The 16441-nt window shown below is 46.2% G+C and overlaps 1 protein-coding gene across 4 annotated transcripts in view; it reads left to right on the forward strand.

Annotated features, from left to right (window-relative positions):
• The window catches only part of STAT6 (signal transducer and activator of transcription 6), a 335779-nt gene that overhangs the window by 261607 nt on the left and 57731 nt on the right, over positions 1-16441 (forward strand). For all 4 annotated transcript variants that reach the window (XM_073613829.1, XM_073613831.1, XM_073613828.1 and 1 more), the window contains one exon: positions 3388-3534. In XM_073613829.1, the coding sequence (XP_073469930.1) occupies positions 3388-3534 (147 nt within the window). The remainder of the gene's footprint in view (positions 1-3387; positions 3535-16441) is intronic.

Genomic DNA, 16441 nt, shown 5'->3' on the forward strand with positions numbered 1-16441 from the left:
GCCCTACACTACCCACATGAAGAATGCACGCCAAATATGGGATCCAGGATCTTAAATAGACACTTCCTGACCCAAGATGGCCACCAGAGTCACATGAGGCAGTAGCATCCATACCCATGGCAGGGGTCTAGCCAGGATTACTGGAGTAGGGATTCTGGAAAAATAAGTTAGCAATGACAACTTCCATTTTTCTCTCAGGAAAGGTTTTGTTTAGTAAGGCAGAAGGAGTGATGATAATTTTCTAAGAGCAGTAAATCCTAACAACCATTCAGACAACCATTCAGACAATATATTACAGTTCAGTCAGTAAAAGATACATTCTTATTTATTGCTATGGGTTATTGTACTTTAGGCCTTTTTTGAGCAAGCCTATTCATTTTGTTTTAGTTAGGCAGTGCAAGAAATTAAAACAATGAGGGGTACCGTAATTACTAAGACTGGAGCAGACAGTATCTGCAGCAGCTGTCAATGACAAACAAGCAGCTTCTAGCTTTCATTTTCAAAACTTAACTGAACAAGCTGAAGCTGGAAACGGACTGATTACTATGCACTGCTGCTCAAGATTCTACTCCAGTTTTAGAAAATTCCCCCCAAAGTGCAGTAATCCACAGCAACCAAGTAGTATTAGGTTTATTGTCGTCAGGTCAGTTAAGAGGTAATAACTGACCCACTAAAGGCCCATATCACATTGGCAATCCTGCTGTTGCTGAGAACTCGCCAGCTTTAAGATTGATTAAAACGCACAGTGACCTACCTTGCAGAGAAAAAAGCTGCAGAAGTTGCCTCCTTCATCCAGCTGGCGGCAGTGTGATACATATAAGCAGGTAAGTATTTCATTGCCCTGCTGATCTGATCTACAGTCAGGTCCATAAATATTGGGGCATCGAAACAATTCTAATCTTTTTGGCTCTATACACCACCACAATGGATTTGAAATGAAACAAACACATTGTGCTTGAACTGCAGACTTTCTGCTTTAATTTGAGGGTATTTAAATCCAAATCAGGTGAACGGTGTAGGAATTACAACAGTTTGTATATGTGCCTCCCACTTTTGAAGGGACCAAAAGTAATGGGACAGATTAACAATCATCCATCAAACTTTCACTTTTTAATACTTGGTTGAAAATCCTTTGCAGTCAATTACAGCCTGAAGTCTGAAACGCATAGACATCACCAGACGCTGGGTTTCATCCCTGGTGATGTTCTGCCAGGCCTCTACTGCAACTGTCTTCAGTTCCTGCTTGTTCTTGGGGCATTTTCCCTTCAGTTTTGTCTTCAGCAAGTGAAATGCATGCTCAATCTGATTCAGGTCAGGTGATTGACTTGGCCATTGCATAACATTCCACATCTCTTTGGTTGCTTTCGCAGTATGCTTCGGGTCATTGTCCATCTGCACTGTGAAGCGCCGTCCAATGAGTTCTGAAGCATTTTGCTGAATTTGAGCAGATAATATTGCCCGAAACACTTCAGAATTCATCCTGCTGCTTTTGTCAGCAGTCACATCATCAATAAATACAAGAGAACCAGTTCCACTGGAAGCCATAAATGCCCATGCCATGACACTACCACCATCATGCTTCACTGATGAGGTGGTATGCTTTGGATCATGAGCAGTTCCTTTCCTTCTCCATACTCTTCTCTTCACATCACTCTGGTACAAGTTGATCTTGGTCTCATCTGTCCATAGGATGTTTTTCCAGAACTGTGAAGGCTTTTTCAGATGTTGTTTGGCAAACTCTAATCTGGCCTTCCTGTTTTTGAGACTCACCAATGGTTTACATCTTGTGGTGAACCCTCTGTATTCACTCTGGTGAAGTCTTCTCTTGATTGTTGACTTTGACACACATACACCTACCTCCTGGAGAGTGTTCTTGATCTGGCCAACTGTTTTGAAGGGTGTTTTCTGCACCAGGGAAAGAATTCTTCGGTCACCCACCACAGTTGTTTTCCGTGGTCTTCTGGGTCTTTTATTGTTGCTGAGCTCACCGGTGCGTTCTTTCTTTTTAAGGATGTTCCAAACAGTTGATTTGGCCACACCTAATGTTTTTGCTATCTCTCTGATGGGTTTGTTTTGTTTTTTAAGCCTAATGATGGCTTGTTTCACTGATAGTGACAGCTCTTTGGATCTCATATTGAGAGTTGACAGCAACAGATTCCAAATGCAAATGGCACACTTGAAATTAACTCTGGACCTTTTGTCTGCTCCTTGTAAATGGGATAGTGAGAGAATAACACACAGCTGGCCATGGAACTGCTGAGCAGCCAATTGTCCCATTACTTTTGGTCCCTTAAAAAGTGGGAGGCACATATACAAACTGTTGTAATTTCTACACCGTTCACCTGATTTGGATATAAATACCCTCAAATTAAAGCTGAAAGTCTGCAGTTAAAGCACATCTTGTTCGTTTCATTTCAAATCCATTGTGGTGGTGTATAGAGCCAAAAAGATTAGAATTGTGTCCATGTCCCAATATTTATGGACCTGACTGTATTTAACTGATTTAAACTGAAAGCTCAATCCAGCTTTACAATATCAATTATTATTTTTTATTAGGGGCACCTCTACATGGCAAGAGTTTAACCAGGATTACATTGTTACTAAGCATAATAAACTTTTTACCTTTCTTAACTGCAAAAATGAAATTTGTAGTATTAGGCTTAATGTACAAGGGATGTTTTACAACCTCCCCTGAATGATTTAACTTGACGGATAGTTTACATGCCGCGTTTAGCCAAGTTTAGCCGTGTTTGCGTTTAGAAGCTTTTTTGTTTTTGTTTTGTTTTTTTCAAATAGTCAAAAATGAAAAATGCCTGTAAAGGAAACGCTGCTAAATGCGATAGGCATTTGGTGTTTCAAATGCCTGTGAACATCTGTTCTGAACGCATTTTTTTGCTTTCCAAAAAATGCTTCTGAACTCAACTGCCTAGAAAGGACTATAAACAACCCTGTGTACATGTACTGATAAAAAAACATAGAGGCGAGTTCAAGGGCAGCTGAGAAAAATGCCCAACTGCTCCTAAAAGTCAGTTTATCAGCAGCAGTGTACATGAAGCAAATGCTTAGATAAAAAAATTAACAACCTGCAATACTCCTGTAATATCAGAGAAGGGCTGCTGAGGTGTGCAGGTACAAATCTTCTGATCTAGTATTGGCTTTTCCATTTAGTAAACACGGTTTGTGAATAAGGTATCATCTTACAAGCCAAAAACAACCATAGTGTTTATCACTTCTGAAATGTCTTTCTATTAGGTGAAGCATACAGTATTATCATTTATGATAAATATCACTTGAAAGGCCAGTTTTAATTTGCTATGACAGCTTGATGAATTGGGTCCTGTGTATAATTTTTCAACAACTTCCAACCCAAATTCACTTTGATTCCAGGTTCAGGACAGATCCAAAACATCCAACCTTTCACAGCAAGGGACCTTCAGATTCTGTCCTTGGGTGACCGCGTCAGGGATTTGAAACAGCTCAAATTTCTTTTTGATAAAGGGGAAAAAGATGCAATCTTTGAGAAATACTACAAAAGTATGTAACCAATTCACTAATGAATCACTTCCTACCCTTTACTTTGCTTTGTGTTCAATAATTTGTACAGCATCTGCTATAAACGTAAGCCTGTAACTCAAGTGATCAGCTTTCAGTCTGTCATACTAAAAAAACTGCTAAACTTCTACATTGCTGTATGAAAAGTTACTATATTAATATTTACAGTCATATTGCTAATTATATGTAGTTGGTAATAATAAGCATATACTGTATATGTATAGTAGTGATTGATGGGTCTGTTCTCCTAAAGCAGTAGTTGCCAACTTATGAAGTACAGGGGGATTCCACTGCTACTCCTTACATCACCAAGGGGTCACACATAATATTTAGTATTAGGAATGAAGTTCAAGTTTGCAGCAAATCACTGAGATTCTAAAAGTTGCGCCAGAAATAGGGGTGCAGTGTATTGCCTTTTCTCTGGTCAACTGAGCCACAAGAGACAATAAGTTGAAGTAATGAATAACCCAGCCCCCTCACCTAAAATGGGTGCGCTCGCAGCAATCATATTGTCAAAATGTGTTGGAGCTTTTAGCGAGAGCTGACAGTTCTGTGTAGTAAGAGATTCATTTTTTATTCTTATTTTGACATTGGTACACGCCAGAGTGGTAGTTGCTTATTAGTCCTACAAATAGGTAGAATTGAATAACAAGATTGACACCCATAGAATTTAGTGGGCTTTGCCACAAAGTTTGCGAACTGCAAATTTTGAGCAATATTTGAATAAATGTTTGTAGCGCTACCCCCGCAGGAGCCTCTGGTGAATATGGGTATCTCCCACCCTGCACAGCTAGGCACACAAATTTTCCACTCACTCTTGAGACAGGAATCAGTCCTTGCAAGTTTAATTTGTTTGTGTTTTATTAGGGGAATTGAACTGGGATGGGGTAAGGGCTGTTATGGGATGCGTCAGTAGATCAGTTGAGAAATCTTTAGGGACACACACTATATACATCCAGTATATACACTTCTCCTCTTCTACCTCCAGCACAAACCAGCTAGTACTGATACAATTAATCCAACACAATCCCAGTCAGATCCAAGTGAATGCCCTTTGCAGGCAGGGACCGCGAGCCCCTTTGGTAGTGTAGCAGAAAGAGAGGTCTTTGGTGCTACTGTGCCTGTAGCTACTGCTCCCAGTACCACCTCTCCAGGCACTGCTAGCCTGTCTGGCTGCAGCTGCCCCTTTCACTAGCCCTCCTGGCTACTTCTCGACTGTCCTCCCAGACTGACTCTGCATCCATCCCAGACTGCTTGCACCCAGTCCCTTCAGGCATGTCTCTCGGTCCTCTGACTGCAACACTCACCAGCGCTCTTGGCTGTCTTCCTCCCTGGAGATTTTCCGGGCAGTTTCCTCCTGCTGTCCTCTCCTTGCTCCCGTGCCTCCTGGTCAGGATCTCTCTGTGTGTCTTGAAAAGGGTCCCTTCCGCACCCGAGACCAGGCCTAAGTTCACCCCCCTGCTGACCCAGAAAAACACACAGGCTTGGCTGCCAGACAAGCCTGAATTTACCTACACTAACAAAAATCCTAACATTAGCACTCTAGCCATGCTAGGGGATGCTACATGTTCATGAACCGAATCCAGGTCAATGTGCTCATCCATATTCAGTAAATGTAATTCTAGAGAGGATTGGCAGAAACTGCAGAAAAACTTGAAGAAATAATGGGAAGACTTTTGACCTGATGCAGGTGAAGTTGGGGACTGGAGACAAACTGCAGAAGACAGTCAGAGACTGGGGCAAGTTACATGAGGATAGTACAGATTACTGCTGTTACCCTCAATGCTCCCACTACAGACTGCAGGTGTTCGGGGAGCACACAACAAGTACAAAAGGCCCTCAGGCTGCTGGATGCTGGTTTTCCAGCATGTCCGTTTGATAAAAGCGTCGTTAGAATGGCTTCTGTCAGGCTGCTGTACACACAGGCCAAATATTCAATATTCGTCCCGTGTGTACCAGCTGTCTGCAGAAAGGACAGCAGACAAGCAGCATGTACACAGAGCAAGTAATGTTTACACTGCCCTGGTCTTGGGATGATAGCTTTGAAAGCACAGGAAAGAACATACAGAGATAATAGGTTATATTGCCAAAGTTGCTTGCCTGGTATTAATGGGTATTTTAAAAAAGAAATGTGCCCCCAAGGTTTTACCGAGGTTGCACCAATCTGGATGCATCAATTCTTTTGTTGTATTAGAAGACAGTGAAGAGTTGATTGATGAGTTAATTGAAGAATCTGAAGAGTGGTTTGAAGAATCTGAAGTTAAAATAATAAACTAGCATTCTATGCATTAAGATAAAAAAAATAAAAAATTAAGATAAAAAAAACCTTCGTTGTGTAGCAGCCACCTCAGCACCCCCTAATTTCTTACCTGAGCCCCATCTCTCTCCAGCGATGTCTACAACTATCGTCCGGGATTGGCTAAGACTAGGGATGAGCCGAACACCCCCCCGGTTCGGTTTGCACCAGAACCTGCGAACGGACCAAACATTTGCAAGAACGTTAGAACCCCATTGAAGTCTATGGGACTCGAACTTTCGAAATCAAAAGTGCTAATTTTAAAGGCTAATTTGCATGGTATTGTCCTAAAAAGGGTTTGGGGACCCGGGTCCTGCCCTAGGGGACATGTATCAATGCAAAAAAAAGTTTTAAAAATGGCTGTTTTTTCGGGAGCAGTGATTTTAATGATGCTTAAAGTAAAAAAAAAAGTGAAATATTCCTTTAAATATCGTACTTGAGGGGTGTCTATAGTATGCCTGTAAAGTGGCGCGTGTTTCCCGTGCTTAGAACAGTCCCTGCACAAAATGACATTTTTAAAGGAATAAAAGTCATTTAAAACTGCTTGTGGCTTTAATGTATTGTCAGGTCCCGGCAATATGGTTGAAAATCAGTGAGACAAACGGCATGGGTACCCCCCCCCCCAGTCCATTACCAGGCCCTTTGGGTCTTGTATGGATATTAAGGGGAACCCCGCACCCAAATTAAAAAAAGGAAAGGCGTGGGGCCCCCAGGCCCTATATACTCTGAACAGCAGTATACAGGCAGTGCAAACAAGACAGGGACTGTAGGTTTGTTGTTAAGTAGAATCCGTTTGTAATTTTGAACTGGTACATTTTTAACGTGTTTAGCTCCAGCTAAAAAATCTATTTTAAGCTTTTTGGAAAACATAAGGAAGGGTTATCACCCCTGTGACATTTGTTTTGCTGTCTGTGCTCCTCTTCCGAAGATTTTACCTCACTTTCTGTCCCAATGACAAATGTTTTTAGAAAATTTGGGGTTTTTAGTGAAGCAAGGATTGGTGATAAAGCATCAGTGGAAATGAGAAACGTTTTTCCCATATTAACTCTTACAGGAGAGAATTTCCCTTCCTAGGGGTAGATTTCATCTCACTTCCTGTTGTCTCCTTCCGTTTGCAAGTAGGAGTCGTTTGTAAGTTGGATGTTTGAAAGTAGGGGCCTGCCCTATATACTCTGCAGGAATTGGGGCCTTAGGTGTTGGTGTTGCCACAACACTGTAAGCCCTCACAGGGCCCTGCTGTGAAATATTAGATCAAGAATTGTAATTACATGCCCCTGTTGAACAGGGGCAGAAAAATTGGGCCTTTGGTGATGGTGGTGGTGCTGGTGCCACAACACTGTAAGTCCTCACAGTTACTCTTGGTGGGCGCTGGAACGGGCCCTGCTGTGAAATATTAGATCAAGAATTGTAATTACATGCACCTGTTGAACAGGGGCAGAAAAATTGGGCCTTTGGTGGTGGTGGTGCTGGTGCCACAACACTGTAAGTCCTCACAGTTACTCTTGGTGGGAGCTGGAACGGGCCCTGCTGTGAAATATTAGATCAAGAATTGTAATTACATGTCCCTGTTTAACAGGGACAGAAAAATTGGGCCTTAGGCACTGGTGCTGGTGCCACAACACTGCAACCCCTCACAGATACTCTAGTTGGAGCGCAGGAACGAGCCCTGCTGCAAAGAATTGCATCAAAAATTGTAATTACACGCCCCTGTTAAACAGGGGCTGAAAAAGTGGGCCTTAGGCACTGGTGCTGGTGCCACAACACCGCAACCCCTCACAGATACTCTAGTTGGAGCGCAGGAACGAGACCTGCTGCAAAGAATTGCATTAAAAATTGTTAAACAGGGGCTGAAATATTGGGCCTTAGGCACTGGTGGTGGCGCCCAGAAACAAAAATATTCTTACAAGCTATCAGCATGATCATTGAGGAGGAAGATGATAGTCACTCAGCATAATAGAATAGTCACTCAGCATCAGCATAGGCAGTCTTGAAGGGATCTGACATTTCAAAAAAATGTATTCGGTTACATCAGCATCAGGTGCTTGGTATCTGGTGGTGATCCAAGACTGATTCATTTTTATGAAGGTCAGTCGATCGACCAAGTCGGTGGACAGGCGCACCCTGTGATCGGTTACAAAGCCTCCAGCAGCACTGGAGGCTTTGTAAGAAGAACGCTGGATGCAGGACAGGCCAGTAGCTAAATTGCATACTGTGCAAGCTCTGGCCAGTCATCCATCCTCAAGACCCAGTAACCCAGAGGATTTTCGGTGGGAAAGGTGTCCAAGTCAGACCTTGCCCCTAGGTATTCCTGCACCATATAAAACAGACGCTGGCGATGGTTGCTGGAACTGATCATACCTTGGGGCTGCGGACTAAAAAATTGTCTGAACGCATCAGTCAGACGACCACCTTCTCCACCGCTCCTTCTTTGACTGATCGAAGCCTCGGCAACACGTTGTCCAGGAACAGGAGTTTGTAACCTCCCAGTCTCTGGGAACGCGTTGCACAGACCTTTCTGCAAGGCCTCCCGAAGATGTTTCATCCTCTGCTCCCTCTGCAATGGCAAGATAAGGCCTGCGACCTTACTCTTGTAACGTGGATCAAGGAGGGTTGCCAGCCAGTAACGATCCCTCTCTTTGATACCACAAATACGAGGATCCTTCCGCAGGCTTTGCAGGATCAGCGAGGCCATGCAGCATAGGTTTGCTGAGGCATTCGGTCCGGAGTCCTCTGGGTCACTAAGGACGACATGATCCGCAGCCACCTCCTCCCAGCCACGTACAAGTCCATGGGTTTCTTGGGACTGTAAATGATCCCTTAAAGACTGCTGCTGATGCTGAGCGCCAGGCTCCACCTCCATGGTGACACAATCCTCCTCCTCCTCCTCTTCCTGTGTGATCGGCGGGCACGCAGATCGCACTGTCTGGATAAAGGGGGCCTTGAGAGCTAAGGAAGTCCCCCTCTTCCTGCCTTTGTTCTGCCTCAAGTGCCCTGTCCATTATTCCACGCAGCGTGTGCTCCAACAGGTGGACAGGTGGGACAGTGTCACTGATGCATGCACTGTCACTGCTCACCATCCTCGTGGCCTCCTCAAATGGTGACAGGACAGTGCATGCATCCCTGATCATGGCCCACTGGCGTAGGGAAAAAAAAACAAGCTCCCCTGACCCTGTCCTGGTGCCATAGTCTTGGGCAGGTTAAATTCCTTTTGGAGGTCTGCCAGCCAAGCACTGGCATTATATGACCAGCGGAAATGCACACAGACTTTCCTGGCCTGCCTCAGGACATCCCATAACCCCGAGTACCTGCCCAAGAACTGCTACACCAAGTTAAAGATGTGAGCCAAACAGGGCACATGGGTCAGTTGTCCCTGTCGAAGGGCGTAGAGGAGGTTGGTGCCATTGTTGCAAGCCACCATTCCTGGCTTAAGTTGGCGTGGCGTCAACCACCTCTGAACCTGTCCCTGCAGAGCTGACATAATCTCTGCCCCAGTGTGGCTCCTGTCCCTCAAGCACACCAGCTCAAGCACCGCATGGCATCTTTTGGCCTGTGTACTTGCGTAGCCCCTTGACTGCCCACGGAGCACTGCTGGTTCCGAGGACAAAGCACAGGAAGAGGCCATGGAGGAAGAAGAAGAGGAGGGGGTGGAGGAGAGAGGTGTGTCAGAATCACCAGTAGTGGCATTTTGGAGGCGTGGTGGCAGAACAACCTCCAACACTACTGCACCTTGTCCTGCATCCTTCCCAGCTGCCAGCAGAGTCACCCAATGCGCCGTGAAACTTAGGTAATGTCCCTGTCCATGCCTGCTGGACCATGAGTCAGTGGTAATATGCACCTTACCACTGACCGCCCTGTCCAGCGAGGCCAAGACATTGCCTTCCACATGCCGGTAGAGAGCTGGAATCACCTTCCGAGAGAAAAAGTGGCGTTTGGGAACCCTTCCACTTAGGAACCGCACATTCCACAAACTCACGGAAGGGGGCAGAGTCTACCAACTGAAAAGGTAGCAGTTGAAGTGCTAGCAATTTTTCCAAGGTAGCATTCAACCGCTGAGCATGTGGATGGCTGGGAGCGAACCTCTTTCTGCGGTGCAGCAGCTGGGGCAGGGAAATTTGCTTGGTACAATCTGACGTCAGTGTACCGATAGCAGATTGCCCGCAAGTACTTGGCTGTGACACACCTAATTCTACACCTTCATTCCTCCCTCCTCATCACTGGAGCAAACCTGGCAGTATGCTGCAGCAGGGGGAACATGACTTTCAGATTGCTGTCCTTCTTGGGCACCCCCTCTGTCTGGGCTCACGTTATTGCCTTCCTCTAGCTGAGTACCATCATCGGAGCCTTCAAAACGCTGGGCATCCTCCTGGAGCATGTACCCAACACTGTGGTCAAACAGTTCGAGGGACTCCTCAGGAGGACATGGTGGGGCTCGGGAAGGAGTCACTGATGCCATTGAGCCGAGGGAAGAGGCCGTGTTGGCAGCTGCTTTGCCAGACAAAGTACCCTGAGCCTGGGTGAGAGAGGATGAGGAGGATGAGGACGGCTTGGTCATCCACTCAACCAAGTCTTCCGCATGTTGCGGCTCAACACGGCCAGCTGCCGAAAAAAAGGCCAAGCGTGTCCCACGGCCACGTGCTGATGAGGATGCACCGTGTCCATGACCAGCACTGTTGCCTCTAGACACAGAGCCTGCTTGCCCTCTTTTATTGGCTTGTGACTGTCTGCCTCTCCTTGTTGGCCTTCCAGACATATTATTGGCCTGCAGTGAGATGAAGCTGCACAAAACTGGGATATATATATATACTGATTATACTGCAGCTAGCAGAATCAACTGCCTGCCTGTAGTATTATTAGTATGAGAACACCTGCACTTGTCTTCAGATAGCTATACTGTAGGTGCAACTGTGCAGGGTACACAGTACAGTAACTGGAAATACTTCAAAGAGCCTACACAAGCACTTGGCTTCAGGTAGCTATACTGTAGGTGCGACTGTGCAGGGTACACAGTACAGCAACTGGAAATACGTCAAGAGCCTACACAAGCACCTGGCTTCAGGTAGCTATACTGTAGGTGCAACTGTGCAGGGTACAAAGTACAGTAACTGGAAATATTTCAAAGAGCCTACACAAGCACCTGGCTGCAGGTAGCTATACTGTAGGTGCAACTGTGCAGGGTACACAGTACAGTAACTGGAAATACTTCAAAGAGCCTACACAAGCACCTGGCTACAGGTAGCTATACTGTAGGTGCAACTGTGCAGGGTACACAGTACAGTAACTGGAAATACTTCAAAGAGCCTACACAAGCACCTGGCTTCAGGTAGCTATACTGTAGGTGCAACTGTGCAGGGTACACAGTACAGTAACTGGAAATACGTCAAGAGCCTACACAAGCACCTGGCTTCAGGTAGCTATACTGTAGGTGCAACTGTGCAGGGTACACAGTACAGTAACTGGAAATACTTCAAAGAGCCTACACAAGCACCTGGCTGCAGGTAGCTATACTGTAGGTGCAACTGTGCAGGGTACACAGTACAATAACTGGAAATACTTCAAAGAGCCTACACAAGCACCTGGCTGCAGGTAGCTATACTGTAGGTGCAACTGTGCATGGTACACAGTACAGTAACTGGAAATACTTCAAAGAGCCTACACAAGCACCTGGCTGCAAGTAGCTATACTGTAGGTGCAACTGTGCAGGGTACACAGTACAGTAACTGTAAATACTTCAAAGAGCCTACACAAGCACCTGGCTGCAGGTAGCTATACTGTAGGTGCAACTGTGCAGGGTACACATTACAGTAACTGGAAATACTTCAAAGAGCCTACACAAGCACCTGGCTGCAGGTAGCTATACTGTAGGTGCAGCTGTGCAGGGTACTCAGCACAGTAACTGGAAATACTTCAAAGAGCCTACACAAGCACCTGGCTGCAGGTAGCTTTACTGTAGGTGCAACTGTGCAGGGTACACAGTACAGTAACTGGAAATACTTCAAAGAGCCTACACAAGCACCTGGCTGCAGGTAGCTATATTGTAGGTGCAACTGTGCAGGGTACACAGTACAGTAACTGGAAATACTTCAAAGAGCCTACACAAGCACCTGGCTGCAGGTAGCTATATTGTAGGTGCAACTGTGCAGGGTACACAATACAGTAACTGGAAATACTTCAAAGAGCCTACACAAGAACCTGGCTTCAGGTAGCTATACTGTAGGTGCAACTGTGCAGGGTACACAGTACAGTAACTGGAAATACTGTAAAAACACCTGCCTGCCTGTCAGTATATTAGGAAGAGAAGAACAGGATCTAGCTAAACTGAATACAGTATATATATATATATATATATATATATATATATATATATATATATATACAACACCTGGGATGCATATATATATACACAATACACTGTAAGTGCAGCTAACTGACTCGACCTGCCTACTCTATCTAACTTAAATCAAATGACACTGTCTCTCTCTCTATCTCTCTCTCAAGCCGAGACACACTACACAGGGCCGACGTGCAGGCGGCCTTATATAGTGTGGGGCGTGTACTAAACCCCCTGAGCCATAATTAGCCAAAGCCTACTTTGGCTTTGGCCAATTACGGCTCTCTGTACACACAGTGCTGTGATTGGCCAGGGTCATAGGGCATGCTTGGCCAATTATCAGCCAGCAATGCACTGCGATGGCGCAGTGAATAATGGGCCTGTGACGCGCCACTCGAATTTGGCGCGAATGTCCCATATCGTTCGTAATTCGGCGAACGACCGAACACACGATGTTCGAGTTGAACATGCGTTCGACTCGAACACGAAGCTCATCCCTAGCTGAGACACAGCAGCGGTGCCATTTGCTCCTGCGGCTGTCAATCAAAGTCAGTCAGTCAATCAGGGGAGAGAGGAGGCAGGCAGGGTCAGGCTCCATGTCTGAATGGACACAAGGAGCTGTGACTCGGCTCAGGTGCCCCCATAGAAACTGCTGACTGTGGGGGCACTCGCTAGGAGGGAGGGGCCAGGAGCAGCAAAGATGGACCCGGGAAGAGGAGGATCCAGGCTGTATAACATGTTTGTTATTTTTATTTATTTTTTAAATGAGACTACAATCACTTTAACCTTTTGTACTATACTTTGCAAATCTCACACCAATCTTTCTATTTTTAATTTTATTTATTTTTAGAAAAAGTGGCGTTTGGGAACCCTTCCACTTAGGAACCGCACATTCCACAAACTCACGGAAGGGGGCAGAGTCTACCAACTGAAAAGGTAGCAGTTGAAGTGCTAGCAATTTTTCCAAGGTAGCATTCAACCGCTGGGCATGTGGATGGCTGGGAGCGAACCTCTTTCTGCGGTGCAGCAGCTGGGGCAGGGAAATTTTCTCGGTACAATCTGACGTCAGTGTACCAATAGCAGATTGCCCGCAAGTACTTGTCTGTGACACACCTAATTCTACACCTTCATTCCTCTCAGTGCAGGTCTCAGAGAGGACTGAAGGTATAGTGGGGTTGGAGATCCCAGCTGATGAGGAGCAAGGGGAGGTCCTCTTTGTTCTTTGGTGTGGGTCTTTTAGGTACGCTTGCCAACGAACTGCATGGCAGGTCAACATACGTCTGGTCAAGCATGTGGTGCCCAAGCAGGAGATGTTTTGGCCACACGAGATACGCTTGAGACATATGTTGCAAATACCAGCGGTGCGATCTGATGCACTCGTCTCAAAAAAGGCCCACACCAAAGAACTTTTGGAATAACGCACGAGACAGCAGCACCCTGCACATGCGGAGCTCTGCGGTGTGATGCAGTCAGTGTGCTGTCCTTAGGCTGGCCCCTGGAGGGCATCCTGCCTCGTTGGTGATGTGCCTCCTCCTCCTCTCTCCTATCAGGCACCCACGTGGAGTCAGTGACCTCATCATCCCCTCCCTCCTCATCACTGGAGCAAACCTGGCAGTATGCTGCAGCAGGGGGAATATGACTTCCAGATTGCTGTCCTTCTTGGGCACCCCCTCTGTCTGGGCTCACGTTATTGCCTTCCTCTAGCTGAGTACCATCATCGGAGCCTTCAAAACGCTGGGCATCCTCCTGGAGCATGTACCCAACACTGTGGTCAAACAGTTCGAGGGACTCCTCAGGAGGACATGGTGGGGCTCGGGAAGGAGTCACTGATGCCATTGAGCCGAGGGAAGAGGCCGCGTTGGCAGCTGCTTTGCCAGACAAAGTACCCTGAGCCTGGGTGAGGGAGGATGAGGACGGCTTGGTCATCCACTCGACCAAGTCTTCCGCATGTTGCGGCTCAACACGGCCAGCTGCCGAAAAAAAGGCCAAGCGTGTCCCACGGCCACGTGCTGATGAGGATGCACCGTGTCCATGACCAGCACTGTTGCCTCTAGACACAGAGCCTGCTTGCCCTCTTTTATTGGCTTGTGACTGTCTGCCTCTCCTTGTCGGCCTTCCAGACATATTATTGGCCTGCAGTGAGATGAAGCTGCACAAAACTGGGATGTATATATATACCGATTATACTGCAGCTAGCAGAATCAACTGCCTGCCTGTAGTATTATTAGTATGAGAACACCTGCACTTGTCTTCAGGTAGCTATACTGTAGGTGCAACTGTGCAGGGTACACAGTACAGTAACTGGAAATACTTCAAAGAGCCTACACAAGCACTTGGCTTCAGGTAGCTATACTGTAGGTGCGACTGTGCAGGGTACACAGTACAGCAACTGGAAATACGTCAAGAGCCTACACAAGCACCTGGCTTCAGGTAGCTATACTGTAGGTGCAACTGTGCAGGGTACAAAGTACAGTAACTGGAAATACTTCAAAGAGCCTACACAAGCACCTGGCTGCAGGTAGCTATACTGTAGGTGCAACTGTGCAGGGTATACAATACAGTAACTGGAAATACTTCAAAGAGCCTACACAAGCACCTGGCTGCAGGTAGCTATACTGTAGGTGCAACTGTGCAGGGTACACAGCACAGTAACTGGAAATACTTCAAAGAGCCTACACAAGCACCTGGCTGCAGGTAGGTATACTGTAGGTGCAACTGTGCAGGGTACACAGTACAGTAACTGGAAATACTTCAAAGAGCTTACACAAGCACCTGGCTTCAGGTAGCTATACTGTAGGTGCAACTGTGCAGGGTACACAGTACAGTAACTGGAAATACGTCAAGAGCCTACACAAGCACCTGGCTTCAGGTAGCTATACTGTAGGTGCAACTGTGCAGGGTACACAGTACAGTAACTGGAAATACTTCAAAGAGCCTACACAAGCACCTGGCTGCAGGTAGCTATACTGTAGGTGCAACTGTGCAGGGTACACAGTACAATAACTGGAAATACTTCAAAGAGCCTACACAAGCACCTGGCTGCAGGTAGCTATACTGTAGGTGCAACTGTGCAGGGTACACAGTACAGTAACTGGAAATACTTCAAAGAGCCTACACAAGCACCTGGCTGCAAGTAGCTATACTGTAGGTGCAACTGTGCAGGGTACACAGTACAGTAACTGGAAATACTTCAAAGAGCCTACACAAGCACCTGGCTGCAGGTAGCTATACTGTAGGTGCAACTGTGCAGGGTACACATTGCAGTAACTGGAAATACTTCAAAGAGCCTACACAAGCACCTGGCTGCAGGTAGCTATACTGTAGGTGCAACTGTGCAGGGTACACAGTGCAGTAACTGGAAATACTTCAAAGAGCCTACACAAGCACCTGGCTGCAGGTAGCTTTACTGTAGGTGCAACTGTGCAGGGTACACAGTACAGTAACTGGAAATACTTCAAAGAGCCTACACAAGCACCTGGCTGCAGGTAGCTATACTGTAGGTGCAACTGTGCAGGGTACACAGTACAGTAACTGGAAATACTTCAAAGAGCCTACACAAGCACCTGGCTGCAGGTAGCTATATTGTAGGTGCAACTGTGCAGGGTACACAATACAGCAACTGGAAATACTTCAAAGAGCCTACACAAGAACCTGGCTTCAGGTAGCTATACTGTAGGTGCAACTGTGCAGGGTACACAGTACAGTATCTGGAAATACTTAAAAGAGCCTACACACGCACCTGGCTGCAGGTAGCTATACTGTAGGTGCAACTGTGCAGGGTACACAGTACAGTAACTGGAAATACTGTAAAAACACCTGCCTGCCTGTCAGTATCTTAGGAAGAGAAGAACAGGATCTAGCTAAACTGAATACAGTATATATATATATATATATATATATATATATATATATATACAACACCTGGGATGCATATATATATACACAATACACTGTAAGTGCAGCTAACTTACTCGACCTGCCTACTCTATCTAACTTAAATCAAATGACACTGTCTCTCTCTCTGTCTATCTCTCTCTCAAGCCGAGACACACTACACAGGGCCGACGTGCAGGCGGCCTTATATAGTGTGGGGCGTGTACTAAACCCCCTGAGCCATAATTGGCCAAAACCTACTTTGGCTTTGGTCAATTACGGCTCTCTGTACACACAGTGCTGTGATTGGCCAGGGTCATAGGGCATGCTTGGCCAATCATCAGCCAGCAATGCACTGTGATGCCGCAGTGAATAATGGGCCTGTGACGCGC

Source organism: Aquarana catesbeiana, linkage group LG02 (genome assembly GCF_042186555.1).
Source record: "Aquarana catesbeiana isolate 2022-GZ linkage group LG02, ASM4218655v1, whole genome shotgun sequence".
Taxonomy (NCBI): Eukaryota; Metazoa; Chordata; class Amphibia; order Anura; family Ranidae; genus Aquarana; species Aquarana catesbeiana.